The following is a 14,518-nucleotide window of genomic DNA, read 5'->3' as shown; positions in this document are numbered from 1 at the left end:
GGGGTGTCCTGCCTGCCTGCCAGCCTGCGCGGGAAAAATACGATACGACACAACAACACCACCCTTGGGCTAACCAGTGCCAGCAACCACCACTCGAGCCACTTGAGTGGCAGGGTGGGAAGGCCAAAGCTTGGGGACCCAGATTTCCACCGCCAGCTCCAGCCCAGCTCCAGCTCTGCTCTCCGTCATCCCGGCCGCCTGCTGCTGCTGCTGCTGCCGCTGCCGCCGTTGCTGTTGCTTTGTTGCTGCTGTCGTTCCCAACAACAGAAAAAAACATCATCCTATCAAACCCCGTCCGTCATCACCACCGCCGCCGTCGAAGCCGCCGTCCCCTCCCTGGGTTGGTGAATGCCGACGAGACTCTTGGGCAGCAGCTAGTTGTTCCCCCTTTTCTGCCACCAGCCAGTCTCATGCAATCAGCCTCAAAGCGTTCACTCGCCTTTGACCCTCCCAACCCCCCTCGTCTGCGTCTGCGTCTGCACCGCTCCGCTCCCACGCCTCCTCGCCTCGCATCACGTCGACCTTGAAGCCAATCTCCCCGGACTTATGGTCCAAACCCGCAGTCGCTGCGCCTCAACTGCACCTGCACCTGCAACTGCAACTGCAGCCGCCTTCACCCGGCTGTCACTGTCACAGTCGTTGTCTGGCATCATCGTCTTTTGTTGATTGCCCGCCTTTCTGTCCCGGGCCCTCGTGTCCTGCAAGAGCTCGTTCCAGTTTCAACAGTCACTCCCACGCCAACGCTTCCCTGCATTGCCGCAGCGCGGTTTCTTCCAAACTCCATCCACCTATTCGTCCTAGCCTGCCCTCGCTGGTCTGGCAATCAAACATTTCCCGGCAACAATCATCTCTCGACGCCCGATACCGCATGTCGTTCCTCGACACAATCTGAAAGCGCTGCAAGTACAGCTCGCGCTGCAGTCAATCCCCCGCCATCCTGTCCCCACGACCGCCGATCCCCACACACAAGATGGCTGCCAATCCCAAACGCAGCAGCAGGAGAGCCCTCGGCCACCGGCGCCGCGTCGACGACGATGGTGATGACGAGGGTGGCCCCGAGACCCTCGACGCTCTCGATGATGACTCCATGACAGAGGGATCCGTCATCAGCGACGAGAACAACCATGCGGATGATAGCGACACCAGCAACGTTGACGAGGCATCACCTATATCCCCGGCTCTGAAGAAGACCTCAGGCCGCGGGTCGGCGAAAGCCGGTGATCGTCGCCCTGCCGCCGCCGTACCTGATGCCACCGATGCCGACGGCCATGCTGCTGAGGCTGTCGCCGAGACCGAATCACGTCTCCACGAGCTGAGCATCTCGGACTCGCCCAAGACTGCGCATGCCGACGACGCTGCCGCTGCACCCTCCAAGCCGGGCGGTCCAGTCGTTGTGAGCTCAACATCGGTGCCGTCACAGGAACCTCCCTTCGAGCGCCGGCGACGTGAACATGAAGAGTATCGCAAGAAGAGGGACGAGGACCCGGCATTCGTGCCGAATCGAGGAGCATTCTTCATGCATGACCACCGCCATGCGGGACCTGCCGCGAATGGCTTCCGCCCTTTCGGCAGAGGAGCATTGAGCAGAGGTCGAGGAAGGGGCCGTGGTTTTGGTGGCCCCTTCGCACCGGTTCAGTATGGACTCACCTGCCCTAGTTGTTCTAATTTGCCAAAACAAGCTGCTAACTCAAAGCCCACAGATCGTTTCAATCGCCTTTCGATCCCACGACGAGCGCTCCTTGGTCCCACGATATGCATGAGACCGTCGCTGACCCTGTGCCTCCTCGACAACCAAGGCAATCTGTTCAACCTTCCGAGGGTCTTCCCAATGGTGACGGACATATTCCCACTTGTCCCCCAAGCAACACTCCGATCAACAGAACGTTATCGACCGAGAAGACGCTGGGCAACGTGGAGATTCGCGTATTTTTCCCCGGGCTTAAGGAGCCTAAGTCGTTCTCTGGCATCGCGATCAAACGGTACACGAAACTACCTGACCACAGGCCCCCGCTGCGACGTGACAAGCCTGTCCGGATCTCGCTGCCAGACAACCCACCTCGGTACATATTCCCTGCTGTTGACAGGTCCTTCATCTTCATTCCTCGGGCTCTACGACCAAACCAGCAGCGGATGCGCGGCAAGCCACGCCCAGGTCTGGGCTCAGTGGGAGGCTACTCGCGCCGTACGAGTGTCTATGGGGGAAGTTATTATGGTGGCAGTGTTTACACGCCAAGTGTTGATATGAGTCGGCGGTCATCCATTGCTCCAGCAGACTTCATTTCCCCGACCGGATCCGCCATGTCGCGTCCCATCGTCCGGCTGCCGCCCATGGCTCGACCAGACATGCCAATGCCTGTGCCTGTGCCTGTGCCTGCGCCGGCTCCAATGACAGCAGTCTTTCCCCAGCCTCTTCCGGTTGGCGATGTCACGGACGCTCCTGCACCGGCACCGGCGCCGGAGGAGCCCGCGGCCTACGAGCCCTCGATCAGCGATCTGCCGCACCCTCAAACGCACCCTCTCCCTCAGAAGCCCATCTTCCAAGAGAACCGTCCGGGCTCCATCCCCATGCACCAACCTCGGCCACAGAAGGCCGTGTCAGTGGAGAACATCGAGTCGCCTACGCGGCAAATTAACCCTCCGCAGCAATATCAGCAAGCTTTCCATCAGCAGGTACCTCCTCAGGTGGCCAACAGCTTGTCTCAGGACACACACGCTCGCAATTCATCTTACCCATCTCAGTTCTCCACGGGCACGCCTCTGTCTCAGATCCCCGAGAGGGCTATTCATGCCGCGCCGTTCCAGCCCTCTGCCTTCACGCAGCCTCAGCCTCAGCCTCAGCCTACTTATTATAATCAGCCATATCAGATGATGCCACCTCAGCAAGGTTATTACTACCCTCCGCCATACGGCAATAATATGGCGCCTTCGGCGGCAGCTCCGCCTTTCTACCCTGGGACGCAGCAGCCTCAACAGGTGAACTACAACCAGAGTGGACAAGGCGACCCTTCAGGTGCGTCGCAAGCATTGGTGGCCCAAGAGAGCGGGGGCTGCGTCTATTACTACGACGCATCACAAATACCCACATACCCCAATTATCCGGCGTACGCAGCACCCGGGTACGGCATGGGTATGTCACCCGGACCTGATGGCTTCTACTACAATCAGGCGGCTCCAGGAATGGCTCCTTATCCCGGGTAGATCCTGGATACCTTGTATGGGGACGCCTCAGGATATCAGCCCGCATAATCCATCAGAGGCTCCTCAGCTGCGCTCACTGTCAGGCTCCATCTTTGCCTGCTCGTCATTGCAACCATTTGCTTCTATAAAGATTTCTTAGGGGTGGGGGATTACCCGGGTGCGGCCGAAGCGCTGCTACTCGAGGCAAAACGCTGGGATGATGATTTGATGCGTGAATACTGGAGGAAGAGGCACTCTTGAAGTCCTCTGCACGCTACACAATAACCCGTCGGACGTGAGACCCGCAGGGATCTATCGGCTATCGCATCACCAAACCTACGACATAAACAAAACGCGATACTTCCACGATAGCGACCGTCCGACAAAGCACAGCGGCAAGACATAAAAAGCGTCTTGGATGCGTTGATATGAGGGCCGTCCTGTTACTATGCGACACTTCATCAATTAAAGGGATTCGTAATGCGGCAGTCTTATGTTTCGTGGTCATGTTCTTGCCCCTGTTTCCTAACGTGCTTTTCCTTCTCTTTGCTTGGCGTCGGCCGAGGGATGTTCTCGATCTATGTTTTCGACGTGCAAAAAAAGAGGGCGGAGGTTTCGGAAACGGCGTTTTGGTGCCCATGTCTTCATTGATTGATATAGCATCTGGTTTGTCTATCAAGCGTGGCTGAGTTGGATCGCTTTGCTCTCTCATTGTAAGGTGACTGCTGGTGTGGTAGGTTGCAGGACTTGTTTCGATAATCGATCAATGGCGACCACGACACTCCTTTGAGCCTGGGAGGAAAAGATTTCCAGCGCCCCCTACTAAAATCATTCCTCTCCTGTCTGTGCACCTGCAATTGCGGACAGGGATTGCTTCGCGTCTCCGGGGAATGGGGTGTGAAAAGAAGAAAGGCGAGGTGAGGGGAGAGCGGTGGCACAGGCGCCGGCCCGAGGACGAAGCGTTGACAATTATTTGGTCGTCGGTCTTGAGAGATAGACTTGGCTAGAAGGCTCGCACAACATGATTACTTCCTGGTTGTGGTGATGGTGGTCTCTGCTTGCGGCAGTGCTTTGGGAGGGTGATGAGACGACGTTGCGGTGGCTTATAGGTACCTAGGTAGCTGTATGGAATACTCGCTGTTGAAAAGTAGGGTTATACGGCTCTAGCCCAATGCCTTGTGCCATCTGTCATGACGAGTGTATTTGAAAGGAGTGGTAGGCTTGAGATCCCCGGTTCGTCACATGCCTGCTGCCTCTGGACATCGCGTCTCCACTTGCTACCAACGAGACGCATACAGTATACTCCCATCTACGAACATTTGATTGGTTACAAATTTGTGCGACTTGTTGAGTGCAGCCTGTGGTGCAATTGCAAATCCAACGTCAATAATACACGAGATCAAAGTGCTGACATGACACAGAGTTGTCGTGGAATTTGGTGCTACTTACCCAAGATGACGCCCCGCCCTGTGCTCGAAAGAAGACAGATCATGTAGGATGCGCGGGACACACTGCCCAGAAGTGTCAGGTTATTACAAATCCACCATGAATCCTTCTAATAAGAGTCATATTTTTAAGTCTGGGGATATCAAGAACACGATGATGCCACGTTTTGGTTGCTGTCGCACCTAGGTCAGACTGGAATTGGCCATGGCTCAGCCGCGATGGCCCAGGGATGTCGTCAACCGAGCGTAGCCCAGCTCACAATATTTGAGAACAATTCCACCACCCAGCAGCTGTAGAGGCCAAGATAGCAAAGGGCCGCGATAATCGTGGGCAGAGCCCTCAAGATTTACGTTCACTATTCAATTGACGTGTAGCGCATCAACAACCCCAGAACAACGTTAACGGCCATGTCGAACACTCCACACTCACTTAATCCTCCGACCTCAACTCCGAGGCCCCTGACTCCTCCTCCCGCGAGCCCATACCCGCCGACGCGTCGCCACCCTGAACGGGGTGGCATAGCTGTTTTCTCTGGCGGGACGGCGGCGAATTTCCTAGTTGACGTGTTCGACAGGATCACCACGAAAAAGAAGTGTCCCCTGCGCTACATCATTCCCATCAGCGACAATGGCGGCAGCTCGTCTGAGCTCATCAGGGTGTTTGGAGGGCCTAGTAAGATACAGCCTCATCTGCTCTCTGCATATTGTTCATGATTACTGACTTGCCGTAGGTGTTGGTGACGTGCGAAGTGAGTTCTTTGAGCACCTTTCCTGAGGACTACCCAGTTTCTACAGATTACTGATGGGGGCCCGTCCATGAATCAAGGCCGTCTCGTCCGTCTGATTCCGAACCACAACGGCGACGAGGAAAGGACAGCTCTTAAGACCCTTTTTGAATACCGTTTGTCTGCGGATCCAATGACAGCGCGATCAGAATGGCTCGACATCGTGGAGGCACGGCACATCTTGTGGACGTTCATCCCGAGCCAGCAGAGGGAGCTTATACGCTCAGTCTTCAACAACTTGAACCTTGAGATAGTGAAGAGGAACAGGCCTACGAGTGTTTTCAACTTTGCCGAGGCCAGTGTCGGCAATCTGTTCTTGACAGGGTGGGTTTTCTCAGATGGGCATACAGGGCCACACAATGCTTTCACATGTACACCATACTGATCCTGACTACAGAGCTCGACTCTTCTCTGGCTCCTTCGAGTCGGCGATATATCTCCTCTCGCTGATCTGCGCCATCCCCGAGTCCACCGCCGTTCTGCCAGCTATCAACTCTAATTTCACTCACCACATCTCGGCCGGCCTCGTCGACGGGTCTGTGCTCGCGGGCCAGGTCGCCATCTCCCACCCCTCCGGCCCCACCGCCGTGCCGGACGACACCTTCCAGCCCACGGGGAACAAGCACCTCGACCTGGACCGCGTCGAGGACGCGAACCTGCCCGGGTCCCTGCCGGTGCTGCGCGGCCACCACGCCTTCTCCAAGGACGAGGAGGAGGACCTGGCGTGCCGGATCGGGCGGGTGTGGTACATCAACCCGTACGGGCACGAGATCTGGCCGGTGGCCAACCCCAAGGTGCTGGAGGCGCTCGAGGACAGCGAGACGGTCGTGTACAGCATCGGCAGCCTGTACACGAGCATCATCCCCTCCGTCATCCTCCGGGGCGTCGGGGCCGCCGTGGCCGGCGGCGGCGTCAAGAACAAGGTGCTCATCCTCAACAGCAAGACGGACCGCGAGACGGGCCCCGCGGCGAGCCCCATGACCGCGGCGGACTTTGCCCGGGCCGTCGCGAAGGCGGCCAAGGAGAGCCAGACGGACTTTGGTAGCCTGGGCGAGGGCGAGATCAGCAGATATGTCACGCACATTGTCTACCTCGAGGGGGCCGAGGTGGGCGCCCCTGGCATGCCGAGGGTCAACGTCGACGAGCTGGCTAGGCTCGGTATCAAGTGTGTCAAGGTCAAGGGGCTGGTGGAGGGTGAGGGCAAGCGGAGGATTGTGAGATACGAGGAGACAGGCCTCGTCGAGGCGCTTGAGGGCATCATTGGATGAGTGCGAGTTGAGCCTGGTGGTTTTTGCTATTCACATTTAAATAAGGACAGCATGGAGAATACGGGGGTTTGACATGCTGAGGTTCCTTGAAACTCGAATTGCGAGCGGTCGCGACCGTGATAGTTAATTAGAATTATTATCGCCTTTTCCATTGGAGGAAGTCATCACCAAATGGAAATGCTGCTAACCCCACGGCCAAATTAAGCATAAATCAACGGGACGGTTACAACTCGGCACTTTGGCCTTAGTGGTGCTAATTTAAGAGGTTTTTCTTTGTTTGTGATACTGCATTCACCATCTCTTGGCCAGGGCAAACAATGACACCACCAATGCATGAGACACACACTCACGGCCGGTAGTTGATAGCCGCGCAACGCATTCATCATTGAAGATGACTTGCATGACGGGGGAAGATCACTGAGCTTACGGACGGATATAAGGTCCGGGCACGACGCGACGGGCAAGAGGGGCAGACAGTTCAGGCCAAGGGCGGAGCTCCTGAGCTTATGCTAGGCAGCTCTCCCCAACCCGGCCGTGTGCAGCCGTGGACCAGCTTGTGATTCGTTGTCGTCACCACCTGCATTCGTACGAGCGTACGTGTTGGTGGCCGCTTTGGCGGGCTGGGTCGAGGCCTTTTGCCCATCATCATCATCATCCATGATCCCTTGTTCGCACTGGTAGTTTGGTCCGGAAGCTTGACGGGTTATGGGGTGCTGCTCCACAGGAGCAGCCAGGAGCAGTACAGGATGCAGGGGAGAAGAGGCAGTGAGACTCACATGTCGAAAAGGAGATGATACTTATCTTGTCTTGCTGGAAAAGAGCGGTATGAAGACGAGCACGCGTGTTGTGCAGATACTGGATAGGACTGGCCCGGTCCAGGGTCCGTCCAATCTGTCCACCTAGCGGACACTCCCCTTGGCACAAAGGCAAACGGGCTGGACACCGCTTGGCGCTTGCCCATAGACTGACTGAGTGACTGAGTGACTGAGTGATTGAGTGACTGACTGACATGACGGAACTATAAACCATATGAGACGGCGGCAAAGGGGGCGTGTTTCTGATGTATCATGAATGCCACCGCAGCACTTGTGGTCTCAAGTAAAGGAGGCGAATCATGCGTAGTCAGGTCAGACGAGGGAAATGCTCCTGCTCCTGCTCCTGATCCTACTCCTGCTTCTTACTCCTGCGCCTGCACCTGCACGAGCACGACCTCTCTTTCAGACCTCTATGCTGCGGCACAGGGAATGAGTTCTTGGACGGCGATGACGATGGCGATCGTGTTTCAAACGCAGGACATGCTCATGCTTGTGGACGTCGAAAAGGAGACTAGTCTGTTGTGCCTGGGGCAATTGTAGCAATACCCAAGCATGCTGCAGCCTCGCTGGCCACGGGTCTGGAGCAGCTGGGTACTAACTGTATGCAGTAATCTACCTAGGTAGACAGGCAAGGCAGGCAATACAGGCCAGGCAGGCGAGGCCTACGTAGGCCTCCCCCCTCCTCCTTCGCCTGCCGCATCGTTGCGATGCCAGAGGCTGCCTTGCATGTGGCTTCTGTTAACGCTGGTGCTGGACGCGCCAGACTCGAGCGTAACACGAATGAATGTCTCTGAGGTGCCGCCACCGTTTGCGACGGCGTGCCCAGCCAGCCCAGCCAGCCAGCTCTGTCACAACTTCTGCCAGTTTCCAAGTTTGCGCGAGGCTGCTTTATCAGAAGATCGCCCCCTCTTCGCTGGCATTCCAGACATTCTAGACAAGCGAGGTGTTGCGAGTCCCCGCTCTCTGCCTGCTGCCTCCTGCAGTACTTAACGTGCCAGCTCCAGCTCCAGCTCCAGCTGTTCGCTTGATTCCCTGTGCATGCTGTAGTACCCCGGACTTAAGCCCTGCTTTCGTAGTGCATTTTGCCCGAGCAAGCCGGCCGAGGTAAGCCAACCGAACCTACACCGACCGACCCGATCGACGTGGGATTGAGACCGTTTGTCCCAACCCGCCTGCCACTTTAAGTGAACCGGTACGTACCCACCCGCCTCGCCTCGCGTACAGTAGGCCACAGCGCAGTGCAGTGCCAGCCAGTACCCAGACACCCAGACCACTCTACTTCACTTAGACCACCACACGCACGCGATACATTAGCACTCGCAGTGCCCGCCTCCGCACCAACACTAACACGGCGCAAGCCCATTCATTCATCGCTGAGCGCCGTCACGTCTTGGGCTGCCAATCAACCGCAGGTCCCAGCTCCCCCAGCTTGTGTCAGGTGTGCGCTGCAGTAGGTAAGCTTGAGCCATTCACTCACGCACTCACTCCCCTCTCTGCCTCTGCCTCTGCCTCTAACCACGGATCCCTCCCTTTTACCTCTCTGATCGGCTTGCTTTTCGTCTTCCTTCCCCTCCTTTCTTCTCTTCCTCAACCAGCACGGCATCCTACCCGTCGTTGTGTCTGTGATTCACCACCCCTATCTCCATCATCATCGCCTTCCTGCCCTAGGAAATCTTGTGTCTTTCCTGTCCCGCCATTGACCTGACCAGTTCAAAGACGTCTCCGACCGATCCACCTGGTTTGTACGTACTGCCCATCTCGGCCGCCTACTTCCCCAAGCACTATCACCCTGCACTCCCATCACATCATTTCCCCTTCCACGGACCAAAAGGGAAATACTGCAGACTTCACCGCCCGTTTCCAGACTTACTCGCGTGTTCTACCTGCTACAACTGTGCAGTGGCGTGCCCGAGATCCAGAACCCCAACAGAACAAACCCCAAGAAGGACACCACGCCTTCACCTACATCATCACCTCCCTACCAACCTACCACCTGCTAACACCTTCAAATCACAAACAGCAGCGGTCCTCATTCATCATGGCTTCGTCTGCACCGGCGACCCCTGACACTCTTGTCACCTTGAAGGTCAACTTCCAGGGCAGCACTCGCCGCTTTAAGCTGCCCCTTCGTGACCTCGGTGCTAGCACACTTGAAGATAAGGTACGTCATGCTATCTATCGGCGCCCTCGCCATCTGCACTGCCGATTTCGCCTTATCGTACCCACACCCAATCCCCATCCCCCAGGGCGACATCAAAGGGAGGCCATTGTTACAGGATACAGCAACACGGAATTTGGCTCTACTTTCTGCAACCAAATTATTCAAGATCGAGTCGGCCGGCATACTGACAGCTCTGCTTAGATCCGAGCGAGCCTATGCATCGCCCCGGGAGCCCACGCCACCTTTGAGCGGTACTCCGACTCTGCTTCTTCATATGTCGTTCTCGACCACAGCAACATCTCCGTCTGGAAACAGCTCTATCGTGCGGCCAAGGCGAAGCAAAAGCTCAAGCTCCGAGTAACCCTTAGGGACCTCGACGAGGAGGATAAGGGCCCCAAGCCCGTCACAGTCGAGGACGAGCCCGAGCCACAGCCTGAAACCGAGAACCACGATTTTGCTCAGAGCAAGCCCGAGGCTCCTCTGATCTCCACGGCCCCATCCGAGGCTGCCGAACCTTCGAAGGCAGCACCAGAGTCTCCTGCGGCACCGGCCTCCGTGTTCCCTACGTTGAGGGACCTGGCAACTTCGGACATGTCGAATCTCGACAAGATTAAGGCTTTGGACCAGCGTCTGGAGAAGGCCATGAGCCAGTTGCAGTTGGGCATGGACAAGTTCGAGCAGACTTCTCCGACTCTTCAGACTCAATCACAGGCCAGCCAGCCTACTGAGCCAGCCACGTCCGTCTACGTCGCGCCCAAGTCGGCCAACTTTGCGGTCTGCTGTAACAACTGTGACCGCACCATACCCGATTCTCACTATCACTGCTCGACGTGCGACAACGGCGATTTCGACCTTTGCTCGGAATGTGTCGAGCAAGGTATCACTTGCTACAGTGCTGAGCATTGGCTGATCAAGAGGTTCGTACGGGGTGACTCGATCCTGGTCAGCACCACCGAGAGGATCGCACCCAAGCCAAAGGCCAAGGAAGCGGAGCCTGCGTGGGCTCCCTGCGTCCCTGTGCATGAGCGACCTCTGCCAAGGTTCAGCCACTTCCCTTCCAGAACATGCAACTCTTGTGTGCAGGAGCTACCAGATAAGGAGTTCCTACACTGCACTTCTTGCGAGGACTTTGACCTCTGCAAGGCTTGCTTCAAGAGCGATCAGCACGGCCACCATCCCAAGCATGGCTTTACCGCGGCCGTGGAGGGCACGCCTCTGCCTTCAGATATTTCCAAGCGTCTTTCCCCTGGCCGCAACCAGCGACATCATGCCATCTGTGACGGCTGCGAGAAGTTTATCTTCGGAATTCGTCACAAGTGCCTCGACTGCCCTGACTGGGACTACTGCGCAGACTGCGTTGTGAACGCCGGATTTATTCATCCCAACCACCGCTTTGTCCCCATCTACGAGCAGTTGGTCGACACTCGCGTGCGCACTGCGACTCGTCCAGTTCACTATGGCATCTGCTGCGACGGACCCCTTTGCAACGGCACTCGCAAGGCTTACATCGTTGGTGAGAGGTACAAGTGCACTGTGTGCCACGACACGGACTTCTGTGCCAGCTGTGAAGCCACTCCGGCCAACACCCACAACAAGACGCACCCTCTCATCAAGTTCAAGACACCTGTCAGGCGTGTTGAGGTCACCACGAAGGGTGAGGATGAGAATGGTCAGAAGATGCCTGTGATGGGCGACCGCCTGGTACGCCACCGCAAGTCTACGACCTCTCAGGCAACCGAGACCACCCAATCCAGCAACATTGCAGCCAGCTCTGTGCAGACCGTCGTTGATGTGAAGCCTACTCTCGGAGACGCAGATTCTCACCTGGAGACGCTGAAGAAGTGGGAGCGCACACACGCCGAACAACGCGAGAACGCACTTTTGCTGGCTCGAGCCCGAAAGGCTGCTGCGGACACTCAGAGGGCCAAGGCAATGGAGGCTCAGAAGCCTGCCACGCCAGCTCCCAAGCCCTCTCCGGAGAGCCAAGGAAGCAACAGCGACGACGTTGAGAAGCTTGTTGCTGTGTTCGAGCGGGACACCGTTGTTGACGGCACCGTCTTGCCTCAGAACCATGTCTTCGAGCAGACTTGGGTGCTCCGTAACGCTGGTGAGGTTGCCTGGCCTGCTGGATGCTCAGTCAAGTTTGTGGGTGGCGACTACATGGGCCACATCGACCCCAACCACCCCGCCCGCCTGCATGATCTCGTTTCCGCGTCTGAGTCGACTGTCTGCTACAACACGCTGGCACCGGGACAGGAATTCTCCTTCACCGTTCTCCTCCGAACACCGGCTCGCGAAGGCAAGGTCATCTCATACTGGCGTCTGACCACCAGTGACGGTCACAAGTTCGGCCACCGTCTGTGGTGCGACGTGACTGTGGAGGCACCAAAGGCAGTCGAGGAGCCGAAGAAAGAGACCACTACTGTTATTGAGAAGCAGGTTGAGCCTGTTTCGGAGAGCAGCAGCCAAATGATCTTCCCCAAGCTGGAGAAGGAGTCACCCGAGGCGAGCACCCACGAAGACATCAAGTCTGAGACCGCCGAGGTTGTCGACGAAGATGCGGATGACTTTGAGGATTGCGGTGATGTCGACGACTGGGCAGAGGATGACGACGATGCATTCTTGACTGATGAGGAGTACGACATCCTTGATGCGTCCGACGAGGAGTACCTCAGCGATCAACAGAGAAGGGCGCAGAGGAACTGAGCGCGGAAAGTCTTTGATCTTCTGGGGTTTCATTCGTAAGAATGAACCCTTATAAAAGACATTGCGTGTAGGATGGCGATTGTTTACGAGTTTAGCTGAGGTCTTTTTTCCCCGGGTCGACGATTTGTCTCCTTGTTTTGTATCTGGTACTTTTCGCAGGTCTTTCCTCTCTTCCTTCCCTTATGATTTCGATGATTTTAGCCCGATCGGCAGATTACTTCTACTCTTCGCGGCTCCCTAAACCACCACCTCCTCAACGGAATCATTAGCAAGAACAGAATGTCACTACGGTCTCAAGTCTTAGGTTTTAGGATGAAAAATCAACTTTGAACAGGAATCTTCGAGACGCCTTGATTTGTGTTGCATGTGATTATAGCTCTTAATTGGTATAAAGTAGAACTTCCCACCCCATCTTCAAACTGTGAACATTGTCTGGGCTAGATTTGACTGCGAATATCCTCAGGTCACTTCGACCTGCTTTATCCCCGTTCACTCCTCGATCACTCAAAAGTAATCTTCTTGCCCTCAGGCTTCACCGGAGCTCCCGTCAATCTCGCCACGCTGATGTCCTGTCGGAAGTTGCTAACCTCTGCCTCCTTTGGCGCAGCTGCATTGGCGTCGGTATTCCTCTCGCCGCCCTCATCGTGGTCCCGCCTCTTCTTGATATTGTTGTGCCTGTGGTTGTGGGTTTGTGGACGTTGCCTGTCGCCACCGGCCTCACGCTTGGAGTTCTCCTTCTGACCGCCGGCGGCGGCAGCGGCGCCCTTACCGCCGTACCTCTTCTTGTATCTCGTCTGATCATCCTCTGCTGCCTCGATCTTCAAGCGCCGGCCGTGCAGGGTGTTGACCCACCACTTGCGGGTCTTGACCTTGCGCTCCTCCTTTTGTGGTTTTGTCTTCTTTGTTGTCTTCTTTTTCTTCTCGCTTTCGTCGTCATCATCGTCCTCCTCTTTCCCTTCTCCCCCTTCCTCTTTGGTTTCCTCGCCTTCTTGCTCCTCGTCGTCAACGTCCATGAAGTCCTCCTCCGTCTCCTCAACCTCCTTGATCTTGACGAAACCCTTCACGGCCCAGTCTGCGGCCTCGGCCTCCTTGAACTTGACCCACGCGTAGCCCTTGCATTTGCCCGAGTCTTCGAACTGCGCGACCTTGAGCCACTCGATCTCGCCGCAGGTCCCGAAGAGCTCGTGCAGGTCGTCCTCGGTGGTCTGGAAGCTCAGGTTGCCGACGAAGATCTTCTTGGTCGTGGACTTGGGCGCGGCGCTGGCCTCGGCCGCAGCCGCCGCCGCCTTGCCGCCCGCCTCACCGGCCCCGGCCTCGTCGGCGTCGGCCTTGGGCTTGGCGGGCCGGCCCTCGAAGCTCTTGGCGTCCTTGATCAGGAGCCTCCGGCGGTGCCACTCGGTCTCGGACAGGGCGATGGCGGCGATGGTGGCGTCGTAGGTGGAGAAGTCGACGTAGGCGTAGCCCTTGTTCTCGAAGGCCTCGCCCTCGGCGCGGCGGGCGCCGCCCTTGGGCCGCGACGAGGGCAGCTTGATGCGCGTGATGTGCTCGGCGGTGATGCTGCCGCCCGAGTTCTCGAGCAGCCAGTCGCGCAGGTCGTGCTTGGTGACGCTGAAGCGCAGGTTGCCGATCCAGACGCCGTAGGGCGACCGCTCCTTCTTCTTGCCGTCCTTGTCCTTCTTGTCGCCGTCGCCGCCCTCCTCCTTGTCGCTGGCCTCGTCGTCCGAGTCCTTCTTGACGGGGAGGGGCTTGCCCTTCTTCAGGAGACGCTTGGCCTTCTTGGATGGGGGCTCGGGCAGGGAGAGGTCGACTTCGATCTCGTCGGCGTCGTTCTTGCGCTTCTTGGATTTTTTCGAGGGCTCGCTGACGGCCTCGGGGCTTTCCCGCGGCGGGGTTTCTGTTTCTGTTGACATGGCTGCAGGTGGTGGTCTGAAAATGGGAACCGGGCCGGGACTGAGAAATGCTCGAGTGTGCACCGGAAGTAAAACGCTGGTAAGGAAGCCAATGTCAGGATCGAATTCAATTGATCTGAAATTTTTCCCAGGCGATAAGAGAGGAGCGAGTCCGATAAGGAAGGCGGTGGAGACATCCGCGCTATGCTGATCCCCCGCCGTAAGGGTTCGCTTCATTCAAAGCAATCCCAGGTCCAATGGGCTTAGGGGCC

At 57.0% G+C, this 14,518-nt stretch overlaps 4 protein-coding genes across 4 annotated transcripts; 3 read left to right on the top strand and 1 right to left on the bottom strand.

Moving 5' to 3' along the window:
• Positions 1 to 970: 970 nt before the first annotated feature.
• J7T55_013561 (uncharacterized protein) lies at positions 971 to 3,198 on the top strand (the record flags this gene model as incomplete). Its single annotated transcript, XM_053141367.1, has 2 exons — positions 971 to 1,635; positions 1,701 to 3,198. The coding sequence occupies 2 exons, from the start codon at positions 971 to 973 to the stop codon at positions 3,196 to 3,198; spliced, it is 2,163 nt and encodes a 720-aa protein (XP_052995901.1).
• Positions 3,199 to 5,030: 1,832 nt separating this feature from the next.
• Positions 5,031 to 6,675, top strand: J7T55_013560 (lppg:fo 2-phospho-l-lactate transferase; the record flags this gene model as incomplete). The annotated part of the gene is made up of 4 exons (XM_053141366.1): positions 5,031 to 5,295; positions 5,354 to 5,371; positions 5,449 to 5,731; positions 5,805 to 6,675. 4 exons carry the CDS (start codon positions 5,031 to 5,033, stop codon positions 6,673 to 6,675), a joined length of 1,437 nt encoding a protein of 478 aa, XP_052995900.1.
• Positions 6,676 to 9,528: 2,853 nt separating this feature from the next.
• J7T55_013559 (uncharacterized protein) lies at positions 9,529 to 12,357 on the top strand (the record flags this gene model as incomplete). Its single annotated transcript, XM_053141365.1, has 2 exons — positions 9,529 to 9,651; positions 9,853 to 12,357. The coding sequence occupies 2 exons, from the start codon at positions 9,529 to 9,531 to the stop codon at positions 12,355 to 12,357; spliced, it is 2,628 nt and encodes an 875-aa protein (XP_052995899.1).
• Positions 12,358 to 12,857: 500 nt separating this feature from the next.
• Positions 12,858 to 14,267, bottom strand: J7T55_013558 (rna-binding protein rnp24-like protein; the record flags this gene model as incomplete). Its single annotated transcript, XM_053141364.1, has 1 exon — positions 12,858 to 14,267. One exon carries the CDS (start codon positions 14,265 to 14,267, stop codon positions 12,858 to 12,860), a length of 1,410 nt encoding a protein of 469 aa, XP_052995898.1.
• Positions 14,268 to 14,518: the final 251 nt, after the last annotated feature.

Source organism: Diaporthe amygdali, assembly GCF_026229845.1.
Source record: "Diaporthe amygdali strain CAA958 chromosome Unknown NODE_8_length_1307975_cov_65_857355, whole genome shotgun sequence".
Lineage (NCBI taxonomy): Eukaryota > Fungi > Ascomycota > Sordariomycetes > Diaporthales > Diaporthaceae > Diaporthe > Diaporthe amygdali.
This window is presented reverse-complemented; position numbering and strand designations above follow the sequence as displayed.